The sequence below is a fragment of the Dysidea avara genome, chromosome 13 (genome assembly GCF_963678975.1).
Source record: "Dysidea avara chromosome 13, odDysAvar1.4, whole genome shotgun sequence".
Classification (NCBI taxonomy): domain Eukaryota; kingdom Metazoa; phylum Porifera; class Demospongiae; order Dictyoceratida; family Dysideidae; genus Dysidea; species Dysidea avara.
In genome coordinates, this window is record NC_089284.1 from 8,287,978 (window position 1) to 8,309,434 (window position 21,457).

The 21,457-nt window shown below is 37.4% G+C and overlaps 1 protein-coding gene across 1 annotated transcript; it reads left to right on the top strand.

Moving 5' to 3' along the window:
• Window positions 1-869: 869 nt before the first annotated feature.
• On the top strand, window positions 870-5,308 carry LOC136243492 (uncharacterized). Its single transcript, XM_066034997.1, has 2 exons — window positions 870-997; window positions 1,053-5,308. The coding sequence occupies exon 2, from the start codon at window positions 1,055-1,057 to the stop codon at window positions 5,069-5,071; it is 4,017 nt and encodes a 1,338-aa protein (XP_065891069.1). The 5' UTR covers window positions 870-997; window positions 1,053-1,054; the 3' UTR covers window positions 5,072-5,308.
• The last annotated feature ends 16,149 nt before the right edge of the window (window positions 5,309-21,457 follow it).

The window sequence follows — 21,457 nt, forward strand, 5'->3', positions numbered from 1 at the left end:
ATCATTCATAGCTATTATCTGGAGAATTCTATCATCTCCGAGGTTCCTCACACAAAATATCTTGGGGTCACCATTGACCAGATGGAATGAACACATTCAAAGAGTCACTAGCAAAGCAAACCAGGTTAATGGATTCTTGCGTCGTAACCTTCACCAATGCCCTGTTTCTGTTAAGAACATTGAATTGTTATAAGATGATGGTCCTCCCCATTGTTGAATATGCATCTTCTGTCTGGGCCCCTCATACCCACACCAACATAAACCAACTTGAGTCCATCCAAGGAAGAGCAGCCAGATTTTGTTACAATAATTTTTCTAGATTTAGTAGTGTAACAAGAATGATGTCATCATTAAATTTACCTACTCTCGAAGAAAGAAGAAATAAGTCTAAGATAACTACAATGTATAAGATGATTAATGGCAATCTAAGTATACCCACAATTGATTTTATACCTAATCATCGTCCATCAAGGGAAGGATATTATAAACAGCTTGACACTATGATTGATTCTTATAAATTTTCCTTTTTCCCTTCTATAATCAGACTCTGGAACACCCCCCCTTTGTAATTCACTCTCCTACCTTAGATGAGTTTGTACTAACCTGAACATGCATTATGATTACACCTGTGCACAACAATCTTTTTGATTTCTGCACAGTAACAAATATAATAATAATAAACTCCGTTTCATCACGAATATAAGCAGGCGCATGCGCATAATACGTCATCGTTCATCACGTCATTCTTGTAACCACCAGCTGCAGTACGTTTTTGTAGCGTATAATGTTGTGATAGACCTACAGAGTCCATTACAGCGAACTGATGTACGACTCACGCCACATTTTTGCACTGCGCTAAACCCACAATCGAAAGACTCATTAAATCAACTGTTTCCTGTCTGTGTTTGCGCATATATAGATATTGTATTCTCCGTTTGCGGTGCGTGGTGTTGAAATGACCTCGGGTATGACCTATGCGACGTACTCGCCTTTGGAGGTACTAGCTGTGTACTAAATTAAAAATATGCTCTATTCTCGTATTTTATCTGCAGTGATGATGCTTCGCATTTGGCCAGCTTTTGTGCTTCTCATGCTCATGTCGTGCACCCTACTCGGTGCTTCTACAAAGCTTATCACAGTGGACAGTGATAATGGTGAAGATGATGATTGGTGTATCAACAGTGGCACATATAAGGATGGTAGTCATCCTTGTAAAACACTCTACCAAGCTCTGAACGGTATTGCAAATAATACACTTGTGCATATTGTCGAGGGAATTTACCCTCACAACACTACTGATACAACACTAGCAATTAGTAATATCTCCATAACTGGTAATGGTGCTAATGTTACTGTAATACAGTGTGATTATAACAGTGGGTTTGGCTTCGTTAATGCTACCAGTGTATCCATTAGTGGATTGACTGTGTTGGGCTGTGGACAGTTGAGAGATAGTACAGCTCCAAACATCTCATCTCAGTCAACAATTTTGTTCCGTGCTGCACTCTACTATCTGAATGTTGAAGATGTCAGCATTGATGATGTCATAGTTAGCAACAGTACTGGAATGGGAGTTGCCATGTATGATGTCACTGGAAGTGTGAGTGTGACTAATTCCACATTTAGTAACAACAAAGTCCCTGAACATGAACTGCTGCTGTATCCTGGTGGAGGAGGTTTTTCTGTGGAGTTCACTTACTGTAAACCAGGAGAATTAGACCCTTGTAGTGTTAGCAGCATCAACAACTCTTTGTTCTTCTTTGATAATTGCACATTTGCATTCAACAATGCTACCACATCAGATAACATCAAATATATAAACTCAGTGAAAGGATTTGGTAATCCCAAGTTTGGCCACGGTGGAGGATTATCAGTGTTCTTCAAGGGGAGAGCCTTCAGTAATAAGGTAGTAGTAACTGGGTCACGATTCATCAGCAACTATGCTAAATGGGGTGGTGGATATCACTCTGACTTTGTGGACAGTTCAGGTAACAACAGTCTCAACATTCATGACAGTAATTTCACTAACAACCACTGTTACTATGACAACAGTATCTATGGTATTGGAGCTGGAGGGGGAGGTGCACGTATTTCACTATTTTACTTTAACGAGACTCATGGTCACAACCAAGTGGTGTTTTCACACTGTGTGTTTACCAACAATTCAGCTTACTATGGTGGAGGCATGTCTTTTAGCACTACGAAAGAACAAATTGCCTCCAATACTCTTCAATTTGTAGAGTGTAGCTGGCATGGTAACATAGCTCGTAGTGGCAGTGGAGTTGACCTCACCGTTCTTACCTTACCCATTGGTGTGATCAGTGCTGTGAAGTTCAATAATTGTATATTTCGGGAAAATTCTAACAATTATGTGAACCGGTCAATTTTACTGCTTGGAATTGGTAGTCTTTATGCTGATTCTGTGCCCATTGAAATCACTGGAAACTGTTCGTTTGAAGATAATCAAGGCAGTGCCTTAGTAGGGACTGCTTCAAGGATAGCCATTCTGTCAGGAAGTCGTGTCTCTTTTATCAACAATACTGGCCATCATGGAGCAGCCATCTCTTTGTTAGGGAATGCTTACTTACATATTTACAATGGGACTAGACTATACTTCACAGCAAATACTGCCTTTTCTAAAGGAGGAGCCATCTATAGTTTGTCTCCAAGTGAAAGAGACTTCATTAGCACAAAGAAATGTTTTCTTTATTATTATGATCCAATAGTTGCACCACCTGACTGGAATACTTCATTTATATTCAAAGCTAACAAAGCAGTAGATGGCAAGTCCATTTTCTGTACTAGCCTGTTCCCCTGTATATGGAATGGGTTAGCTGGTAAAGGTAACAGCAAGAATGTGTCTGATGTATATGATGTCTTCAAGTGGAATGGTACATTCAAATATGATGATAATGACGAACTTGGTAATCAAATTTCTACTGACCCTATTAACATTAAAGGGTATATTGTGAACGATTTTATCAAGGCCCTCTCCATTCAACCAGGCCAAAGGTATGATTTGAACATGACTCCGCTAAACGACATCGATAAACAATCACCTGCTGTCTTCTTTGTCCGTTCTAGTAACACTACTACATCTGTGGTAGATGATACTTTTACATACACATCACGGGGATTAGTACAGCTGTATGGAGAGCCTGGCAGCACTGTTAATCTTGAACTGCAAACTGTTGGTGTTCGACCACTGTCTGTTACGTTTAATGTAACGTTTGTTAACTGTCCTCCTGGATTTTATATTGAAAACAAAGGCAATGAATCTGTCTGTAGATGTTCTAGTTACATAAAGCAAAGGAGGTATCGTGGTGTGGTCATATGTGATGACAATCAGGATGAACTGGTGGCCTATCTTCGGTCGCAGTATTGGGCAGGATATCAAATTGTCAATCATAAAGCAGTTTTGATCACTGGTGAATGCCCTGAGAACTATTGTTATACAAACTACAGTAAGTTGATACGTCTTCCTTCAAGCACTTCTCTTGATAGGTTGTTGTGTGGAGCCAAACACAGGACAGGAAGGTTATGTGGAGAGTGTATGGATGGCTATCACATTTATGTGAACTCACCAACATTTGACTGTGGAAAATGTGATGATTCATTGAGCAAACATGGAGTGTTGTACTTGCTGTTACTCAAATATTTTCCAATGACTATATTCCTTTGTTTTATTTTGTATTTTAATATCAGCTTGGTCAATGGTCCATTGAATGGTTTCATCTTGTTCAGTCAGATCATATTTGCAATGGGTATTAATGCTAGTGGTGCGATTGGCAAACCTAGCTCTGGAAAGTGGTTAGCAGAACACTTAGTACAATGTTACACGTTTTTATATGGTATTTGGAACTTGGATTTCTTTGAAACTCTTGTTGACCCTTTTTGCTGCGTGAAGGATAAAAGCGCATTGTCAGTTCTACTTCTACACTATGCTTCAGCCTGTTTTCCGCTTGTGTTGTTTGTATTGTTCTTTAACATAGTGCCATGGATGTTTGACCAGTTTTCCATGTCACGTATTACTTGTGTCCAGAGTTGTGCTTTAAAGTTCCAAAGAGTGTGTATAAGGTTTCGGTCGCGTTGGTCAGTGCAGAACTCAGTTGTTCATGGTCTTACAACTTTACTGGTTTTGTCTTATGCTAAGATCACATCATTAACATGGTATATACTGACTTATGGTGTGTTAAGCGGTCCTGGAGGTGAGGACTCCAGTGTAATAGTGAGAGTTGCTTGGGTGGATGGAACTAAACCTTACCTCAGTGGAGTGCATGGCATATATGCTATTGTAGCTTTTGTGTTCTTATTTTGTTTTGTACTGTTTGCTCCCATTTTAATGCTGCTGTACCCATACCTCCCCAGGTTGATAAACAGACTGAACTGGGAAGAAAAGAGGATTGTTAAACTGTTATTGACTCCATTACACCATGCTGTTCCATTTTTTGATGTCATCCAAGGTTGCTTCAAAGATGAGTGTCGATTTTTTGCAGCCTTTTACTTTTCTTACCGAGTCATTATATTGGCAATGTATTCATTCACTGGAACAGTTGCATTGCACTACCTCTGGCAGATTGGGTTCTACACCACCATACTGCTGATGCACTGCCTATTCCAGCCATACAAAGAAAGGTGGCATAATTGCATCGATGCATTCATCCTAGCATTACTGCCCATCATCAGTGCAATTAGCTTTTACAGGTACTATGAGTACCTTGCATCACTTTCCCCCTCACCTTGGTCATTTTGGATTCAGTTGTTCACCATTTATCTACCCTTGTGGTATTTTGTATTTTATGTGACAAAGCGATGGTGGAACTGGTGTTGTCTATCTGCCAGGATCTTGTCAAGATGTAAGGGAAGAAATGGCTTTCAAAAGATTGATTCTTCAAATGAGAGCAGTGTGGATTTTCCAGCTCGTCTTCTACATTCATTGTTGACTAGCAGTACCAATGAGCCTAAAGAAAATGTGGAGTTGACGGTTTCTGCCAACTCGGTACCTTTAGTAGGGGTAGTTAACAATTACATCAGCACCATTCAAACTTATGAGACAGCATCAACATCTTAACCAAGCAACTACTCTTTCAATCAGTCATGCATGGAGTACTTGTCTGATTTGCTGATTTCTTTTTGTGTGACACAATACTATTTTTTTGAAAACAACCGCTAATGTGTTACTGAGAGTATATGTTTCTGTGATGCATGATCATTCTTCCTTGCATGCATGCATGTGAAGTGTTTGATTTCTAACTACTTTGCTTTTAAACTATATGTTAACAACAACATGTACATTTTTAATTTTAAGTATCAGTATATATATATATAATGTTTATACTGGGTGGAAGTCATACACTGACCATGCACATCATACTTTGCCTATATACATAGATCAAAGTTGTAAAGTACAAACTAGTCCAAATTCAAGGAGACATGAAGAATTGGGGGTAATTTTACTTTTGTAACTAGTTACGTTTAAACTACAGTAATATAACTAGTTACAATAGTAACTTGTAACTAAGTTACAATAGTAATTAATTACAGCAGTTTCAAGACACACGGTAGTGTGTCGTGCGGCCCAAGAAGCCGGCGCGCAACCCCGTGAGTATATTGACAAGAAGAAAGAAAACGCAATTTTCGCACCTCCGTAGCTCTGTGCTGCCTTGATGAAACAAGACAAATTTTGCTGTGTAGATTCCCTCCACCTTCAGGACTCCACATTCCAAATTTCAGCGAAATCGCTTCAGGCATTCCTGAGATATGCGACTTCAAAAATTGGCTTAGTTTCTTCGTTTTTTTCTTCTTCTTATTTTTCTTCCTCTTTTCGCACACTTACAAAAACTGCTATAAAACGCGAACGCGTTATCCGATTGCCTTGAAATTTGGCACACAGAAGGGGGGTATAAAGGCGCATCTCGGTACCAACTTTGGCTGGAATACCATAAACAGGCAAAGAGTTATGAGCGATTATGCACGAAAAATAACACCAATATGTTGTCACGCCTACAGGGTAAACCGCGTATGGGAAGAAGCTGAAAATCGGTGGGTGAATAGGTTAACTATTGAACCTCAAACCTTTTGTGGTTTGAAAGAAATCAAGCTAAAAACCAGGAAGATACAGCGTAAAAATCAACAGTGTGTAACAATTACGCAATCGAGATTAGCTAATTTTTTATTTTTATTTTATTATTATTATTATTATTATGCTTGCCACGCCTACCAGATAAACTACTTGGGGTAATGCTTTGAAAATCGCTGTACAGATGGAGTTATCATCTTAGAAAGGCTCTTCAATGGTGTAGAAGAATCAGACTTAAAGCCACGGAGTTATAACACGAAATCCAACTTGGTGTAGCAAGTGCGAGATCGAGATACTCTAATAGAGTAGTCATCCTAATAGAGCAGTCACCCTGAACAGAATTCAAGAGATCAGTTAGAAATAAGTAACCTGTATCTCTAGAGATCAGCTACAAACAAATCACCCTGTAGAGAGTTCAGCTACAAACAATTCACCCTGTTCAGACATCAGTTAGAAGAAGTTTTCTTGTAGAGAGTTCAGTTACAAACAAATCACCCTGTTGAAAGATCAGCTAGAAGATGTCACCTTGTAGATAGTTCAAAGAAACCACCATGTAGAGAATTCAGCTACAAACTAGTGACCCTGTAGATACATCAGCTAGAAGAAGTTACCTTGTAGAGAGTTCAGCTACAAAGAAACCATTCTGTAGAGAGCTCAGCTGCAAACAAATCACCTATACAGAATTCAGCTACAAACAAATCACCCTGTAGAGAGATCAGCTAGAAGATGTCACCTTGTAGATAGTTCAAAGAAACCACCATGTAGAGAATTCAGCTACAAACTAGTGACCCTGTAGATACATCAGCTAGAAGAAGTTACCTTGTAGAGAGTTCAGCTACAAAGAAACCATTCTGTAAAGAGCTCAGCTGCAAACAAATCACCTATACAGAATTCAGCTACAAACAAATCATCCTGTAGAGAGATCAGCTAGAAGAAGTTACCTTGTAGATAGTTAAGCTATAAACAATTCCCCCTGTACAGAGCTCAGTTAAAAGAGGTTTCCTTGTAGAAAGTTCAGCTACAAACAAATCACCCTGTAGAGAGATAAGTAAGAAGAAGTTACCTTGTAGATCGTTCAGCTACAAACAATTCACCCTGTAAAGAGATCAGCTAGAAGAAGTTACCTTGTAGAGAGTTCAGCTACAAAGAAACCATCATGTAGAGAATTCAGCTGCAAACAAATCATGTATAGAGAGTTCAGCTACAAACAAATCTCCCTGTAGAGAGATCAGCTAGAAGAAGTTTCCTCGTAGAGAGTTCTGCTACAAACAAATCACCCTGTAGAAAGATCAGCTAGAAGAAATCACCTTGTAGAGAGTTCAGCTTCAAAGAAACAATCATGTGAGAGTTCAGGTACAAACAAATTGTCCTGTAGAGAGATCAGCTAGAAGAAGTTACATTGTAGAGAGTTCAGCTACAAAGAAACCATCATGTAGATAGTTCAGGTACAAACAAATCACCCTATAGAAAGATCAGCTATATAAGAAATCACCTTGTAGAAGAGTTCAGCTACAAAGAAACCATCATGTGGAGAGTTCAACTACAAACAAATCGGCCTGTAGAGAGATCAGCTAGAAGAAATTACCTTGTAGAGAGTTCAGCTACAAAGAAACCATCATGTAGAGAGTTCAGCTGCAAACAAATCACCTGTAGAGAGTTAAGCTACAAACAAATCTCCCTGTAGAGAGATCAGCTAGAAGAATTCACCTTGCAGGGAGTTCAGTTACAAAGAAATAAACCATGTAGAGAGTTCAGCTGCAAACAAATCACCTGTAGAGAGTTCAGCTAGAAACAAGTCACCCTGTAGAGAGATCAGCTAGAAACAAGTCACCTTGTAGAGAGTTCAGCTAGAAGAAGTCACATTGTAGAGAGTTCAGCTACAAAGAAACCACCATTTAGAGAGTTCAGCTGCAAACAAATCACCCAGTAGAAAGTTCAGCTATGAACAGATCACCCTGTTGAGAGTTCAGTTAGAAACAAGGAATCCTGTAGAGAGATCACCTAGAAGTATCGCCTTGTAGAGAGTTCAGCTACAAACAAATCACCCTGTAGAGAGATCAGCTAGAAGAAGTTACCTTGTAGGGATTTCAGCTACAAACAAATCACCCTGTAGAGAGTTCAGCTACAAAGAAACCATTCTGTAAAGAGCTCAGCTGCAAACAAATCACTTGTACAGAATTCAGCTACAAACAAATCACCCTGTAGAGAGATCAGCAAGAAGAAATTACCTTGTAGATAGTTCAGTTACAAACAAATCACCCTGTAGAAAGATCAGTTAGAAGAAGTTACCTTGGAGAAAGTTCAGCTACAAAGAAACCATTTTGTAAAGAGCTCAGCTGCAAACAAATCACCTGTACAGAATTCAACTACGAACAAATCTCCCTGTAGAGAGATCAGCTAGAAGAAATTACCTTGTAGAGAGTTCAGCTACAAAGAAACCACCATGTAGAGAGTTCAACTGCAAAGAAATCACCCTGTAGAAAATTCTGCCAGAAACAAATTACCCTGTAGAAAGATCAGTTAGAAGAAGTTACCTTTTAGAGAGTTCAGCTACAAAGAAACCATTCTGTAAAGAGCTCAGCTGCAAACAAATCATCTATACAAAATTCAGCTACAGACACATCACCCTGTAGAGAGATCAGCTAGAAGAAGTTACCTTGTAGATCGTTCAGCTACAAACAATTCTCCCTGTAGAGAGAGCAATTAGAAGAAGTCACCTTGTAGAGTGTTCAGTTACAAAGAAACCACCATGGAGATTTCTGTAATCAATATATGTGACCGGATTTGCGAAAAGGGGTCTTCCACACACATCCAATTCCGTAAACGTTGGAGACCATAACGCATGCAGTGTTCAAGTAACATATTAACCTGAAAATTTCACCATGTATCCAGCTATAGTGGTGCTCAACACTGCCCAAATATCAAGGCAATAGCTCTTTCCAATCTGAAGTTATCAATTGTCAAAGTTGGCAAATTGGATGTGTGTGGAAGACCCCTTTTCGCAAATGTGGTCAAATATGTATTATACAGTATATATAATTTGTACATTAACTGATAAAGTATTTAAAGTACATCTACTTCATCTTTTCTTCTTCCTGTAGTAAAGAAAAAAACGTAGGTTAAAAAAGTCCCAAAGCTGGTATACAAATACAAAAAGAAATGAAATCTAATCCAAAACAGCCAAGCTGTAAAAAAAGTGTGCGGCCCTCAGAAAGGCTATGGTGAAAAAAGATGTGAAATCCAAGGTGGCGGCCAAGAAATGGCTGTGATGGTAGGTTAATGGTAAAAATTTTAATAATGACAATTTAGGTAAATTTTGTGAAGCAGCACAAAAATTCACCTGAATTGTCTTTATTAAAATTTTTACCATTAACCTACCATCACAGCCATTTCTTGGCCGCCACCTTGGATTTCACATCTTTTTTCACCATAGCCTTTCTGAGGGCCGCACACTTTTTTTACAGCTTGGCTGTTTTGGATTAGATAACTAGTTACAATAGTAACTTGTAACTAAGTTACAATAGTAATTAATTACAGCAGTTACAATGTAACTATAGGTAATTGCTTTAAAAGCAAGAATACTTCAATATTTATTTTGTTATATGTTACAGTCACATTAAATAGACTTGTGTGCTGTTCTTCATGATTCAGCTTGAGTAACAGATAATGAAACTGAGCCGGCTGCAATAGCCACAGAATTATTTTCAATACATGTATTACTGCATGTTCTCTTATTCCTTGCTGATGCATATCTGAGCAAAATAGCTAATCATGAAATCACAAAAGTTAACGAACATGGTACAAGCATAATATGTGACCCAGTCCGCATGAGAAAACCGATCTTATCCGGATCGCCCGGCCATGTCAGCAGATTCGATTTTTCACCCAGGACACAAAGCTACATGAATAAACTATCTAATTCCACAATCAAAATCAGCTAGACTTGAGTGGTCTGGTTTTGCTGGCTGCTTTTCCCAAACCCAGTGGCGGTCCGTACGTGTGGTGTGGGGCCAGTGGAGCTCTGCATGGTCAGCCTGGGGATGACTGTATGTGGCTGTACAGCTCTGTGGTGTTGAATAAGTACCTCTGCTGTGAATTTCCTTTCATTTTAGCCAGTTTTGAGACCTCAATGGCCCAAAACTTCAGTTTGTAGCTCGCCTGATATAGTCAACCTAGGTTTAAAAACTAGCTATCTAAAATGGCGGGAAGCTTAGTTGTTGGCTACTTGCACAGTGGATGCTCTGGAAGGTAAGGAATTGGTGTAAAACATGTGAAAATTTGATACACATAGCTTCAACCATTGGCGAGCTACAACACACTAAATACTTAAAACCGGCATTTCTCGATACTTTTAAATAGGCGATAGCTAAGCCGGTTTTCCCAGACTGGGTCACATATAATTATTATGAAAGTATAAGTATATAGTAACAAAAGTAGTTAGTTACTTTTTACAAAGTAAGGTACATGGGATAAAGTAACTAGTATAGCTACTTTTTTGAAATAACTATTCCAACTTGGTATATTATTTGATTCTGCATGATAACATCAAATATGAGGTGGGGACTATTCTACGGAACGGAACGGAACGGAACGGAACGGAATGATGGACTAAACCACGGAACGGAATGCTTTCTCAAATTGAAGCTTGCAACTTACCATTGCTGAAACTTCCCTTATAAGTTAGCAGTGGCATCTCCAGTGGGTGATTAAACAAAAGATTAAAAGAATTAACGGATCGATTGTGGGTTTTTGTTGGTTGTCATTAGTAACGAAGTATTATTGTGGGATGAGCTGTATCAGTGATGTTCATCCATACGGAAGGGAACTTTATGTGAGCTGTTTTTCTTATTTAGACTTTAGAAAACAGTCTGGGCAGGTCTTTCAAGTCATAAGTCAGTGTATAAATAAAGCAAGCAGTTATTGTATGTGTCTACTGTATGTTTGTTCAGGGCTCCACTGAAAATCAGTTTTACTGAGTGGACTCCCTGCTTAAAAATTACAATTACAAAGCAGGAAGATACTGGTAACAGGAAAGAGCCAGCTGAATTAAAACTTGAAGAATTTTGTGCAGTGTGTGAGGAGCAAATATTTTGGCAGACCGCAAGGAGGGTATATTCTGCAAACATCACTGAAGTGTATGCATGGAGTTATTTATATATTAACAGCTGGTGCAATGGACTAATGCCATATTCAATAGTGAGCTGATTTTATCTGTTGCAGAATTCAAGGATGTGTCTGACTGCTAGCCTTGAATCAGGCTAAATGCCAAAACTCCAAGATCAGCCAAATCTCTATTATAAGCCGCATGTGAAACCATGCCCGTAGCCACCAGGCAAACGTGATTTGGACCAGGATGTGTGTGTAATTTCAATGTATCTAGTCAGACCTGAAATGGAACACTCACATTAATTACATACCACCTAAGAATCCTAGGATTTCTTAAGTGTAACATTTCACATGCTTCACTTCAAACAAAACGGGTTAAATTTGTTCGTCTATTTTCAAGTGATTCCCAGTCCAGCTGGTCCATGAAATTACAATGGGATCACATGTATTTGTTACAGTGCGGGCTGTCCTGTGTTGGATCTACTCTAGAGTTGAGATTTCAAGGTAGACTCACTGCCAATGTACTGACACTAGTACTGTTGTAACATGTTTAAGTGGAGGACAAATGAAATAGTAATGCTAGATTATTTATGTATACAAATTTTTCATAATGAAATTGATATCCCATTTTGATTTGTACTTCCACTTTGCAACCTATTCAAGAACAAGAAGTTACTACACCTAATCTCCAACCACTGTCATTAATTAACCAAGATCTCACTAGTCTGTAATTCACCTTACTGTAGTGATTTTATTGATTCATCTGTATGTTTTCTTCATTTTCCTTTGAAGTTCTACCAAGAGTTCATAATAAGGTGGAGAGTGTCTAACTTGAACGCATTCACCAAACACCCTGCTTAAAGTAACACCTCGGCCTTATTTCAGAACAAAGGCTTTACCTTCTTCAGCAACACTAATCAACAGTTTTCTATCCCCCAGTAAAGGTGGTGATTTGTGAAAGGTGAACTTTACGCAGGGTGTTTGTACAGGCCATACTGAGAGTTAGACACTCTCCCCCATACAAATCAGTATTACGAACTCTTGGTTGTACAGTATAGGTAAACAAAGATAAGTTTCTCTCCTATCTTATTCTAGGATTTCTATTGACAAGGAAAATTCAATTATTTGTATACAGGCTCAAAATTGAGAAAATATAAAGAAAGTGAATTAATATTACAGTCAGTTTGCTTTTGGATATTTAATGCCTCCAACCACAACAAAAATTCGATGAATCCATGCATCTCATCACTGGTCGTCTGAACATTCTGAAAGTAATACCTCACTCAATCAACCATATATTCTGTTTATTAGACTGAATAAAGTCATGATTACCTAAACAATCACTTAATTAATGTTTTATAATTATCATATTCCATTTTCCTGGAGGTTCCACTGATAAAATGCAATGATAGCAGCTAGCCAAGCTGCAAGTTGATTCAGAAAGCATTCCATTCTGTAAAATAGACCCCATCCAGAATTCAACTCAGTACTCAGGCTGAGATATCTGACAATAGTCCACTACTCTGTTAATGAATCATTGATGTTCACACAATATAGCCTCCTTGAGGTATCTGAATGTTTGCTCCTCACACACTGCACAAAATTCCTTTAGATTCTGCTTAGACTGAGTTGATTCAGCTTGTCACCATACTTGTTTCCTTTGTAGTGTAGCTATACGCATACTGATTTATGCCGATTAGAAAGGCTGGACCTCAGACTGTACATTCTAAAGTCAAGTAAGTAAAAATAACTCACATACTAGTAAAAACAAGTCATGCATTAAGTTCCCTACTTGATATATCCGAAGATGAACACACTGAGTCAGCTATTCCCACAATTAGTACTTCGTTACTAATGACAACCAACAAGAACCCACAATCGATCCTTAAATTCGTTTTATCTTTCTTGGGGTACGTTTGATTACCAGCTAGAAGTGCCACTGATAACTTGTACAGCAATGGTAAGCTGCAAGCTTCAATCTGAGAAAGCATTCCGTTCCGCAGTTTAGTCCATCATTCCGTTCCGTTCCGTTCCGTTCCGTTCCGTAGAATAGACCCCACCCAAATATGAGGGGATCGGGAAGACGGGTATTTGCTACATGTGGTGAAATTTTATATGTTGTATTGTGCTTTATATAGTCTTATGAAGTCCATGCAATAATATGCACTCACAAAATAACCACAACAATACTTTTTAAATAGCTGTGTGTATGTATAATGTAGTAAACAGAGGAAAGTGTCAGTTGAAGATGCAGGGGATGGCTGGCTCATTTTAGGAGTATATATATATATATATACATGTGAGTTCGATTCTGACACTCAACATGTGCAGCATACTCCATGCAGCTATAAGGGGGACTTGGGGAATGTTCTCTCCCAGAAAATGTTTGAATCTGGAAGCAATTTTTCAACCAAAAGCTGTTGAATTGAAAATTGCAAAAATTGTAGAAAACATGTTGTGAACAGAGTTTTCACCATGATTATTTCATTATTTCAAGCAGAGAAGAAGGCAGACTAGATGGGCTGATACCCACAGGTGAGCACTTCTTGTTAGGCAAGTACTTAATTGGCAAGCACTTCATTATTGTAATTTAGAGATTGCTGTGTATCTGTGTGTCATACTCTGTACGGAGTTTCTATGCACAGTAATAAAGTATAGGTCACATATGTGATTGCATGTTTGTCTGAGGACTCACATGGTGTTTGTTTGGTTCATCATAATCATGATGGTGTTCTCTCTGCATTTTCTTTAAACAATAGTTTTTACATATTGCATATATATGTATAGTATACATGTCTTAATATGTATAGCTATACATGTATTATAAATTCACCAACTAGCTATAGTAGCATGATTTGGCATTGCCATGTTGTGTTCATTCAGTGTGCAGGAACCCATAAATGCTGTTGAGGTACTTATCGACTCAACATGTTTACTTGAAGTGCACAATGAAACTTCGTTTGGTTGATACAAACATTTGTTTTGGTAATCGAATGTTTTGCCCTAAATGAAGGAATCTTTAATATTCTGTACCATTAAAAGTTTTGCTTGAATATAAAAAGTAACAAATCAAAATACTATGACTGGATATTTTCTTGGTTGATATTCATGAAATAGTTATCTGATTACAGAAAACACTAAAACAGCCCAAACAACAAACCAATGTAATTTACACTTATAGCTCGTTATGTTTACAAGTTAATTAAGCGCTCAAACAGACCTTAATAGGCCATGACAAATTAATCTTTACTTTCACGGATAGAACAGTCACTTTGTAGTGAAATACTCTATGTTGCAAGACAATGTTGCTAACCTAGGAGCATAAGCTTTAAATTCCAAAATAAACAAAAATCACATGATTCTTATGAGAGTAAACAACAGTTTTTTGCTCAGCGAGTTACATATTGTAACACACTCACTTGTTGGATTAGTTTTCATAATCATAGAGTGATTCTATCGACAACTGATATTACAATGATATATGTCCTATTACATAGCAACAGTATGGTTACTTAGCAACAGTGGCTAGGTAACCGTTTTTACGTAAACATCACTTTGGTGCCATAGCAATGGTTGCTTAGTGTTTAGCAGCAGTTATTTTTAATTTCTGTTACTTAGTAACAGTTGCTATGGTTGTCAGATTAATTAGCAGTCACTATGTGAGTAGTATACAATCACACACATTACAGCGTATATGTAACAGCCAAAATTGCACTTGGCTTTATCTCATGCAATTTTGACTGTTACTTGTACATACAATTTGTTTAATGCAACTTTGACTGTTACGAGTACAATTTTATTCCCATTGCAGTGTGTGATTTCCTGTACTAATCATTTGACGTATTTCAAAATAGTATGTCAAGGTGTTATTGAGAGTATTATACTGTAACACATTCACTTGCCGGATTGTAGCAGAAATTATTATAGTATATAGCGTATCAGTGTATAAATTGGATTACATCCATCATAAACAAGATCACATTACCCCCATAATGCTACACAGAAGTGATCAGAAGCTAAATGGAGTCAGCACTAAAGCTCACATATACAACTAACTGTGTATCAATGAAAAGGTTTGGTACCAAATCAGTGTTTGAATAGCTTATGGTTCAAACATTTAGCTATTTGACTAAATCACTATCGGAACATTCATTTTTTGTAGTATCAAATCAATTAATCTTTCATGTTGATTATTTATAGTAACCAGGTATGCAAGCACAAATAATAAACAAAATATAAAATAATGTTCTGTAATCAATTCCAACTAGCCCTGACTGTTTTATTAGAGTATATGAGTGCTCTATAGCTGTAGACACATAATAGCAATAAAGTGAAGAAAAGTACAGTTTCCTCACTTCATTTCAGAAAAGCTTTAACTTCTGCACATGTGCAGTTCAAGACCCTTTAATAGAGCATTTGTCTAATTGTCTTTACAAATATTGGAGCTAAAAATATTCATGAGTCTACAGCCATATACATCTTAGCACTTGAATTTCCTTCTTTGTTATCAATAGCTATAAAGTAACAAAGGAGTGGATAGCCAAAGCTTCAGCCTTTTGTGATGAATAGGTTTGGAGTTATTGTGCTAGACAGTTGGAACAGGATTTGTACAGCAACAATATGGCAAATAAATTACAGGCACTTCTTTAATCAATTATAACTCATGACTGAAACAAGCTATGAAAATAGGGTTAACCTCAGTCTGTTCCTAGGCTAGGCAAGTGTGATTGCTCTTTTGCAGTAGAATTTCTGTTGCTTAGTAACAGTTGCTGTGGTTGTCAGATTAATTTGTAATAGGACAGATGGCTGTAGTATTCAGGATTAATAGTTCTCACATTGTAAACAGGGAGGAAATAGTGCTTGGCTTTGCCCTGCACTCCTTCCCATTTACAATATATGTTAATTCCGAATACCACACCATCCATCCTATTACTTAATGTGGCTCATTTTACCACAACTGTATGAAGTAATCATCCTCTGTCAACTGAGGGTGATTGTTTTGGTAGGTGTACAGAGTCCCAGAGTTTTTGTGTTTCAACTTTCAACTTGATTGATTGTATCATTTTTTACCATTAAAGGCTTTGGGAATCCTACAACAAAACATGTAAAGTAAACCACAAGATTTTGCCACTTTACAAAACCTATAAAACCAGGCATATGGAACCCTGTACTATCACACCCCCAGTCTATCTGGGAGTGGAGTTAGGAGCTCTAACAACCTCTTCTTGACCAAAAAAAAGTTTAATATCATGGGTGGGTTGGGAGGGCAAGAGTCAGTACGTCAAATGTGGTGACCAAGCAATGCTCACAACTAGGCACCCCAAAAAAAAAGGATTAACCGGCTCCACAGGCACTACAATTCATGGTAATTTATAGCTAGTGACAAACAGGATGTATGATATGAATATAATATTTATCACACATTGCGTAATGGCGGTATGACATGTTGTGTGTTAACTACAACTATTCCCTGCACTTATTAGTTGTGGCTGTTCTTAAGTAGTTTCCATGATGATGTTAGGTCAGGCAAGGATAATTCACAGTTTTTCATCAAAGGTTTTTCAAAAGAAAGGATGGGCAATTGTTTTCATTTTCATTTTGAAAATTGAAATGTGCTATACTTTAGACTAAGAGAGCACCATTTCAGTTAGACTCTTATACTACCTAAGTTTTATATGATCCATATGTAAATGATATCGTAATTATATCAGTAGTCAGTTACAATTCCCAGTGGTGGATATATAGGATTTTTTAAACTTTTCCAGAGGGGCAGGGTTTCTGAAAAAAAAAATGGATACAGAACAACAATATAATCGAGAATTAGTGCAAGAATTTAGCAGCTCTTTGGCTACTTTTAGTTAGCAATCAAAGTCAGTAAATCCAACTAATCATTCAATCAACCAACTAAACATCATGTTTCAGAACACTTCAGTGTAAAGCTCTATAATAATAAAAATAATCTCAATAATAATATGATATAATGAATTGTGCATGTGAGAATTGAAGTGACTGAAAATGATACTCATTGGTTGGTTTCAGTTTTGTGTGGCGTAGCACATTTAATAGTTCAGGTAACTACATAATGTTGTAAGAAAATATGAGTGGGCTTATGCATGACTGACTACATTATATTACTAATGCTGTTTTGTGATTAATATAATATAGTACATGCATGAATCATATTTGGCTACTTGGCTTTATTTGACAATGCCGTTACAATTTAGCTATAGATAATTTAGCACTTTGCACAGATAACTTTTATGTTTGTATCTTATTGAGTATACAGGCTGTGCCTTTACCCTGACATAATCAATGATGATTACAAAATGAAAATGTTTTGTTGTTCTTAGTATAACAAGTATGTACTAACATTAGTAAACTATTGCACTGAATGTACAGTACAAGTGATTTTTCAGTTTCAGTAACATTGTCCAGTGGTGGACCTAGAGGATGGAACATCCCTCCCCCCTCCCCAAAAAAAATCTATATACAAGATTGAAATACTCTCAGTAATACTGGTAGAGTAGTGAGTCAAACTCTAATAGAACAGTCACCAAACACTATTAAGAATCTTCCACTGAGTATAAAAACTTGTATCTGCAGCACCATCCCATGGACACACTTATATCTATGTAGCCTGCTAGGATTTTTTTTTTGCTAATTAACTTCACTTTGTCACTTTAGGCTCATATACGTACTGTAGGTGAACTCATAGTTAACTGTCATTGATCCCTATACACATGCAGTTAGCTCTTGATCATGATCAATGTAGACCACTTAAAAAGGATTTATCAGATATTATTTTGTACATAAAACTACACCTATAATATTTCAGTCTTGAATCATGTAAAATACAAATACTAGCTTGTATATATATAACTTCAGGGGGGAGGGGTGCTGTGTCCCCCCATGCCACCTGCTTTATAGCCTGATAATGCATGGTGCAAACTTTGGATCTGTTTCTGTTGTCATGAAAATTACTCAAGAACAGCCTCGGAAAGGGGAAGAATCTTAACAATGATCAGGCAATAGTAATAGTGAAGATAACAGTTGTACATGGTGTACACTGGCATGAGAACAGTTCTAACAACCACTATGCTAGTAATTACAACTTGTTCACTGGAAGCACTGACACCAACAAATTTAAAAATGTAACATTTCAGAATTTGAAGTCACTTGTATACATTGCTATGTCTTCCTGTGTCTAGTTATTTCAAGAGAAACCTATGACTTTGAAATTTGATATGCATTCCTGTCCTCTGCCAATGGAAATTAGATTTTAACATGAATTATTATACCACTCATTGCACTTTTCCCTGAAATAGATCAGGTTGAGAGAAGCATGCAACACATCAGTAAGAAATGCACCTTGTCTTGCCTAATATTATGGCTATTTATGGCATGCAATTAAGATACTGTACAAGTAGATACATCAGTAAATGAAGCAAGAATTGTTTTCTGAGTGGTCTTTGACAATATAGTGATCACCTTGAGTAGTTCATAACCCAGGGGCGGATCCAGAGTTTCGAAAGAGGGGGGGCACCTTTCTGAAAAACAGTTGAAGACCAAAAAAACTTGCTGAAAACCAGTTGAAGACCCCAAAAAAAAAAAAAAAAAAAAAAGGTCACAGCAATAATATACCAACTATATCACGTCTGTTATGTAAAATAAAATCCTATTTGTAGCTTCATAGGTAAGCTACACTGCCTCATGAACATTGTGACTGCTTTATTAGAGTAATTGACTGCTCTATTAGAGTATCTCGATCTTGTATGCAATTTCTTGAAGGGGGTCATTTGCCCCAAATGCCCCATCCTGGATCCACCACTGTAACCCTAAAATAATTTGCATCAGATTTACTGTGTTTTGCAAGTGATTCGCTGTGTTGCATGTGATGACTGTTCTATTAGAGTATCTACATTTTATATAAAATGTTTCTTTAGTTTGAGAATGGAAAAGGGTGGAAGGAGAGGTGGAATGGAGTCACATATCCCTTGTGCCCCCTATGAATCTGCCACTGAGTAGTTGGGCCAATGTTTAGTATTAAAGTATATTGTGAATAACTGTAACATGTATGGTATATGGTTAAAAGGGGTACACTTGTTCCCTCCCCCTGACACACCCCTGCTTAGGACTGGTAAAACAGTTAAGAGTTATACAATTTAAAACTATCATCAGTACAAAAAGATATGGAATATAAACTTTTGGTATCGCAAAATGTTTGGCAAAATACTTGTTACAGTGCATGGTGCAATGACAGTGCAGAGGTCAGGAAAAAATAGATTACATTCCAGTTAACAGTCCAAACACCAAACTAATGTAATTTACACTTTTTAGCTAATTAACTTTACAAGTTAATATATTATTATGCAACTATTCCTCTAGGAACCTGCAAGGAGGCTAACAGTAAGCCTGTGAAGCAGCAGGGAGTCAGAAACCAACTATGCTGAATGCAGAAAAAATCCCAGGCTAGGCGGTGACTTGATCCACAGTCTAGGAAAGTTCCTGAGGAGCCACACAACCTGGGATCCAGGATTTCTTGTGCATTCAGACAGTACTTAAACATCCGTCTTGACCTATCATTTTGTTATTAAGGGTTGATTATTATCTTTACTTATTAAGGCTTTACAGCACAAGTGCTGAAGGTCTGTAGGACACCTGGTCCTACACCCTGTTTAAAGTTGTTACAGAAAGTATGTTTGAAAAGGTGGAGAAAGGAGAAAAAATCCATGACAGGACCTGGGCAGCCTCAAATCTGCAGCCATCCAATTAACATTCGAATGCTTACAGGAGTCTGCCAGGCGGAGAGGATGTTTTCTCCCTGTCAATTTCATGTATATGTATCCATAGGAACTTTAGAGAGTGACTTATTATCTCAAAGTACTCCATGTGGAACCAAATGGAAGCTTTACAGCACAAGTGCAGAAGGTCTGTAGGACACCTGGTCCTACAGCCTGTTTAAAGCTATTACAGAAAGTATGTTTAGACAACTATCCCTTAATAAAGTGCTCAAACAGACCTTAATAGCTTCAGGCCATGACAAATTTAATTTTTACCTTCTAAGATGTGGCGAGTCTGTGCATGCTTTCCAAAACTAGAAATAAACACAAATCACATGATTTCTTGAAAGTGGCTGTAGAGACTCATGAACATTGTACAAGCAGTCATAAGTATAGCAACAAAGTTAGTTGCTCTACTTCATTTCATTAATAGTCTTTCAGAGGATCTTGATCTGTACATATGTAGGAGCTGAAATGAAGCGAGGAACTCTACTTCTCTTCATCCCAAGTTTCCAACCCTCTAGAACTATACTGAAGCAATTACACCAAACCTTTTCACTGATACACAATTTGAGTCGTATATATAAGCATTAGTGTTGACTCCATTTGGCCTCTGATCACTTGTATGGTATGATGGGGGCTGGACTTTGTGATGTGATCTATGGATGTAATCCAATCCATACATCGATACTACAATGAATCACTACCATAATAATTTCTGCTACAATACTTGCTATATGTATTCACTGTATAGATAGGGTGACATGCGTGCAGTATAAAAATATATAGTGAGAAGCTATATAGGCCTTTCACCAAAGTTTTGTGCATATATGCACTCCAGTCTGGATGCAAAGGGAACAAGTGCACCCCCTACCACACACACTACAGTCATTCACAATAATTTAATATTTCATCCTTCTTCAAACCAAAGAAGCATATTATACAAAATGGACAAAATGGAAATACTCTAATAGAACAGTCATCACATGCAACACAGCAAATCACTTGCAACACACAGTAAATTTGATACAAATTATTGTAGGGTTATGAACTACTCAAGGTGATCACTATAATGTCAAAGACCATTCAGAAAACAATTCCCACTTCATTTACTAATGTATCTACTTGTACAGTATCTTAATTGCATGCCACAATATAAAACCAAGCTGTATAAGCAATAAAATTCATGGATTTTCTGATTTGAGAACTCTATAGGTGGACAGTACAAGATGTATTCCTTATTGATGTGCTGCATGCTTCTCTTAACCTGATCTATATCAAAGAAAAGTGCAATACGTATAATAATTTCTTAATTGAATTTCTAATTTCTTAATTTCTTTCTTGCTGTAGCTAAAGCCTTAATCCAGTTGGTTCCACATGGGGTACTTTGAGATAATAAGTCACTCACTAGCGTTCCTTTAGATACAAATACATGAAATTGAGTAATTGAAAAGGAGAAAACTTCCTGACTGCCTGGCAGACTCCTGTAAGT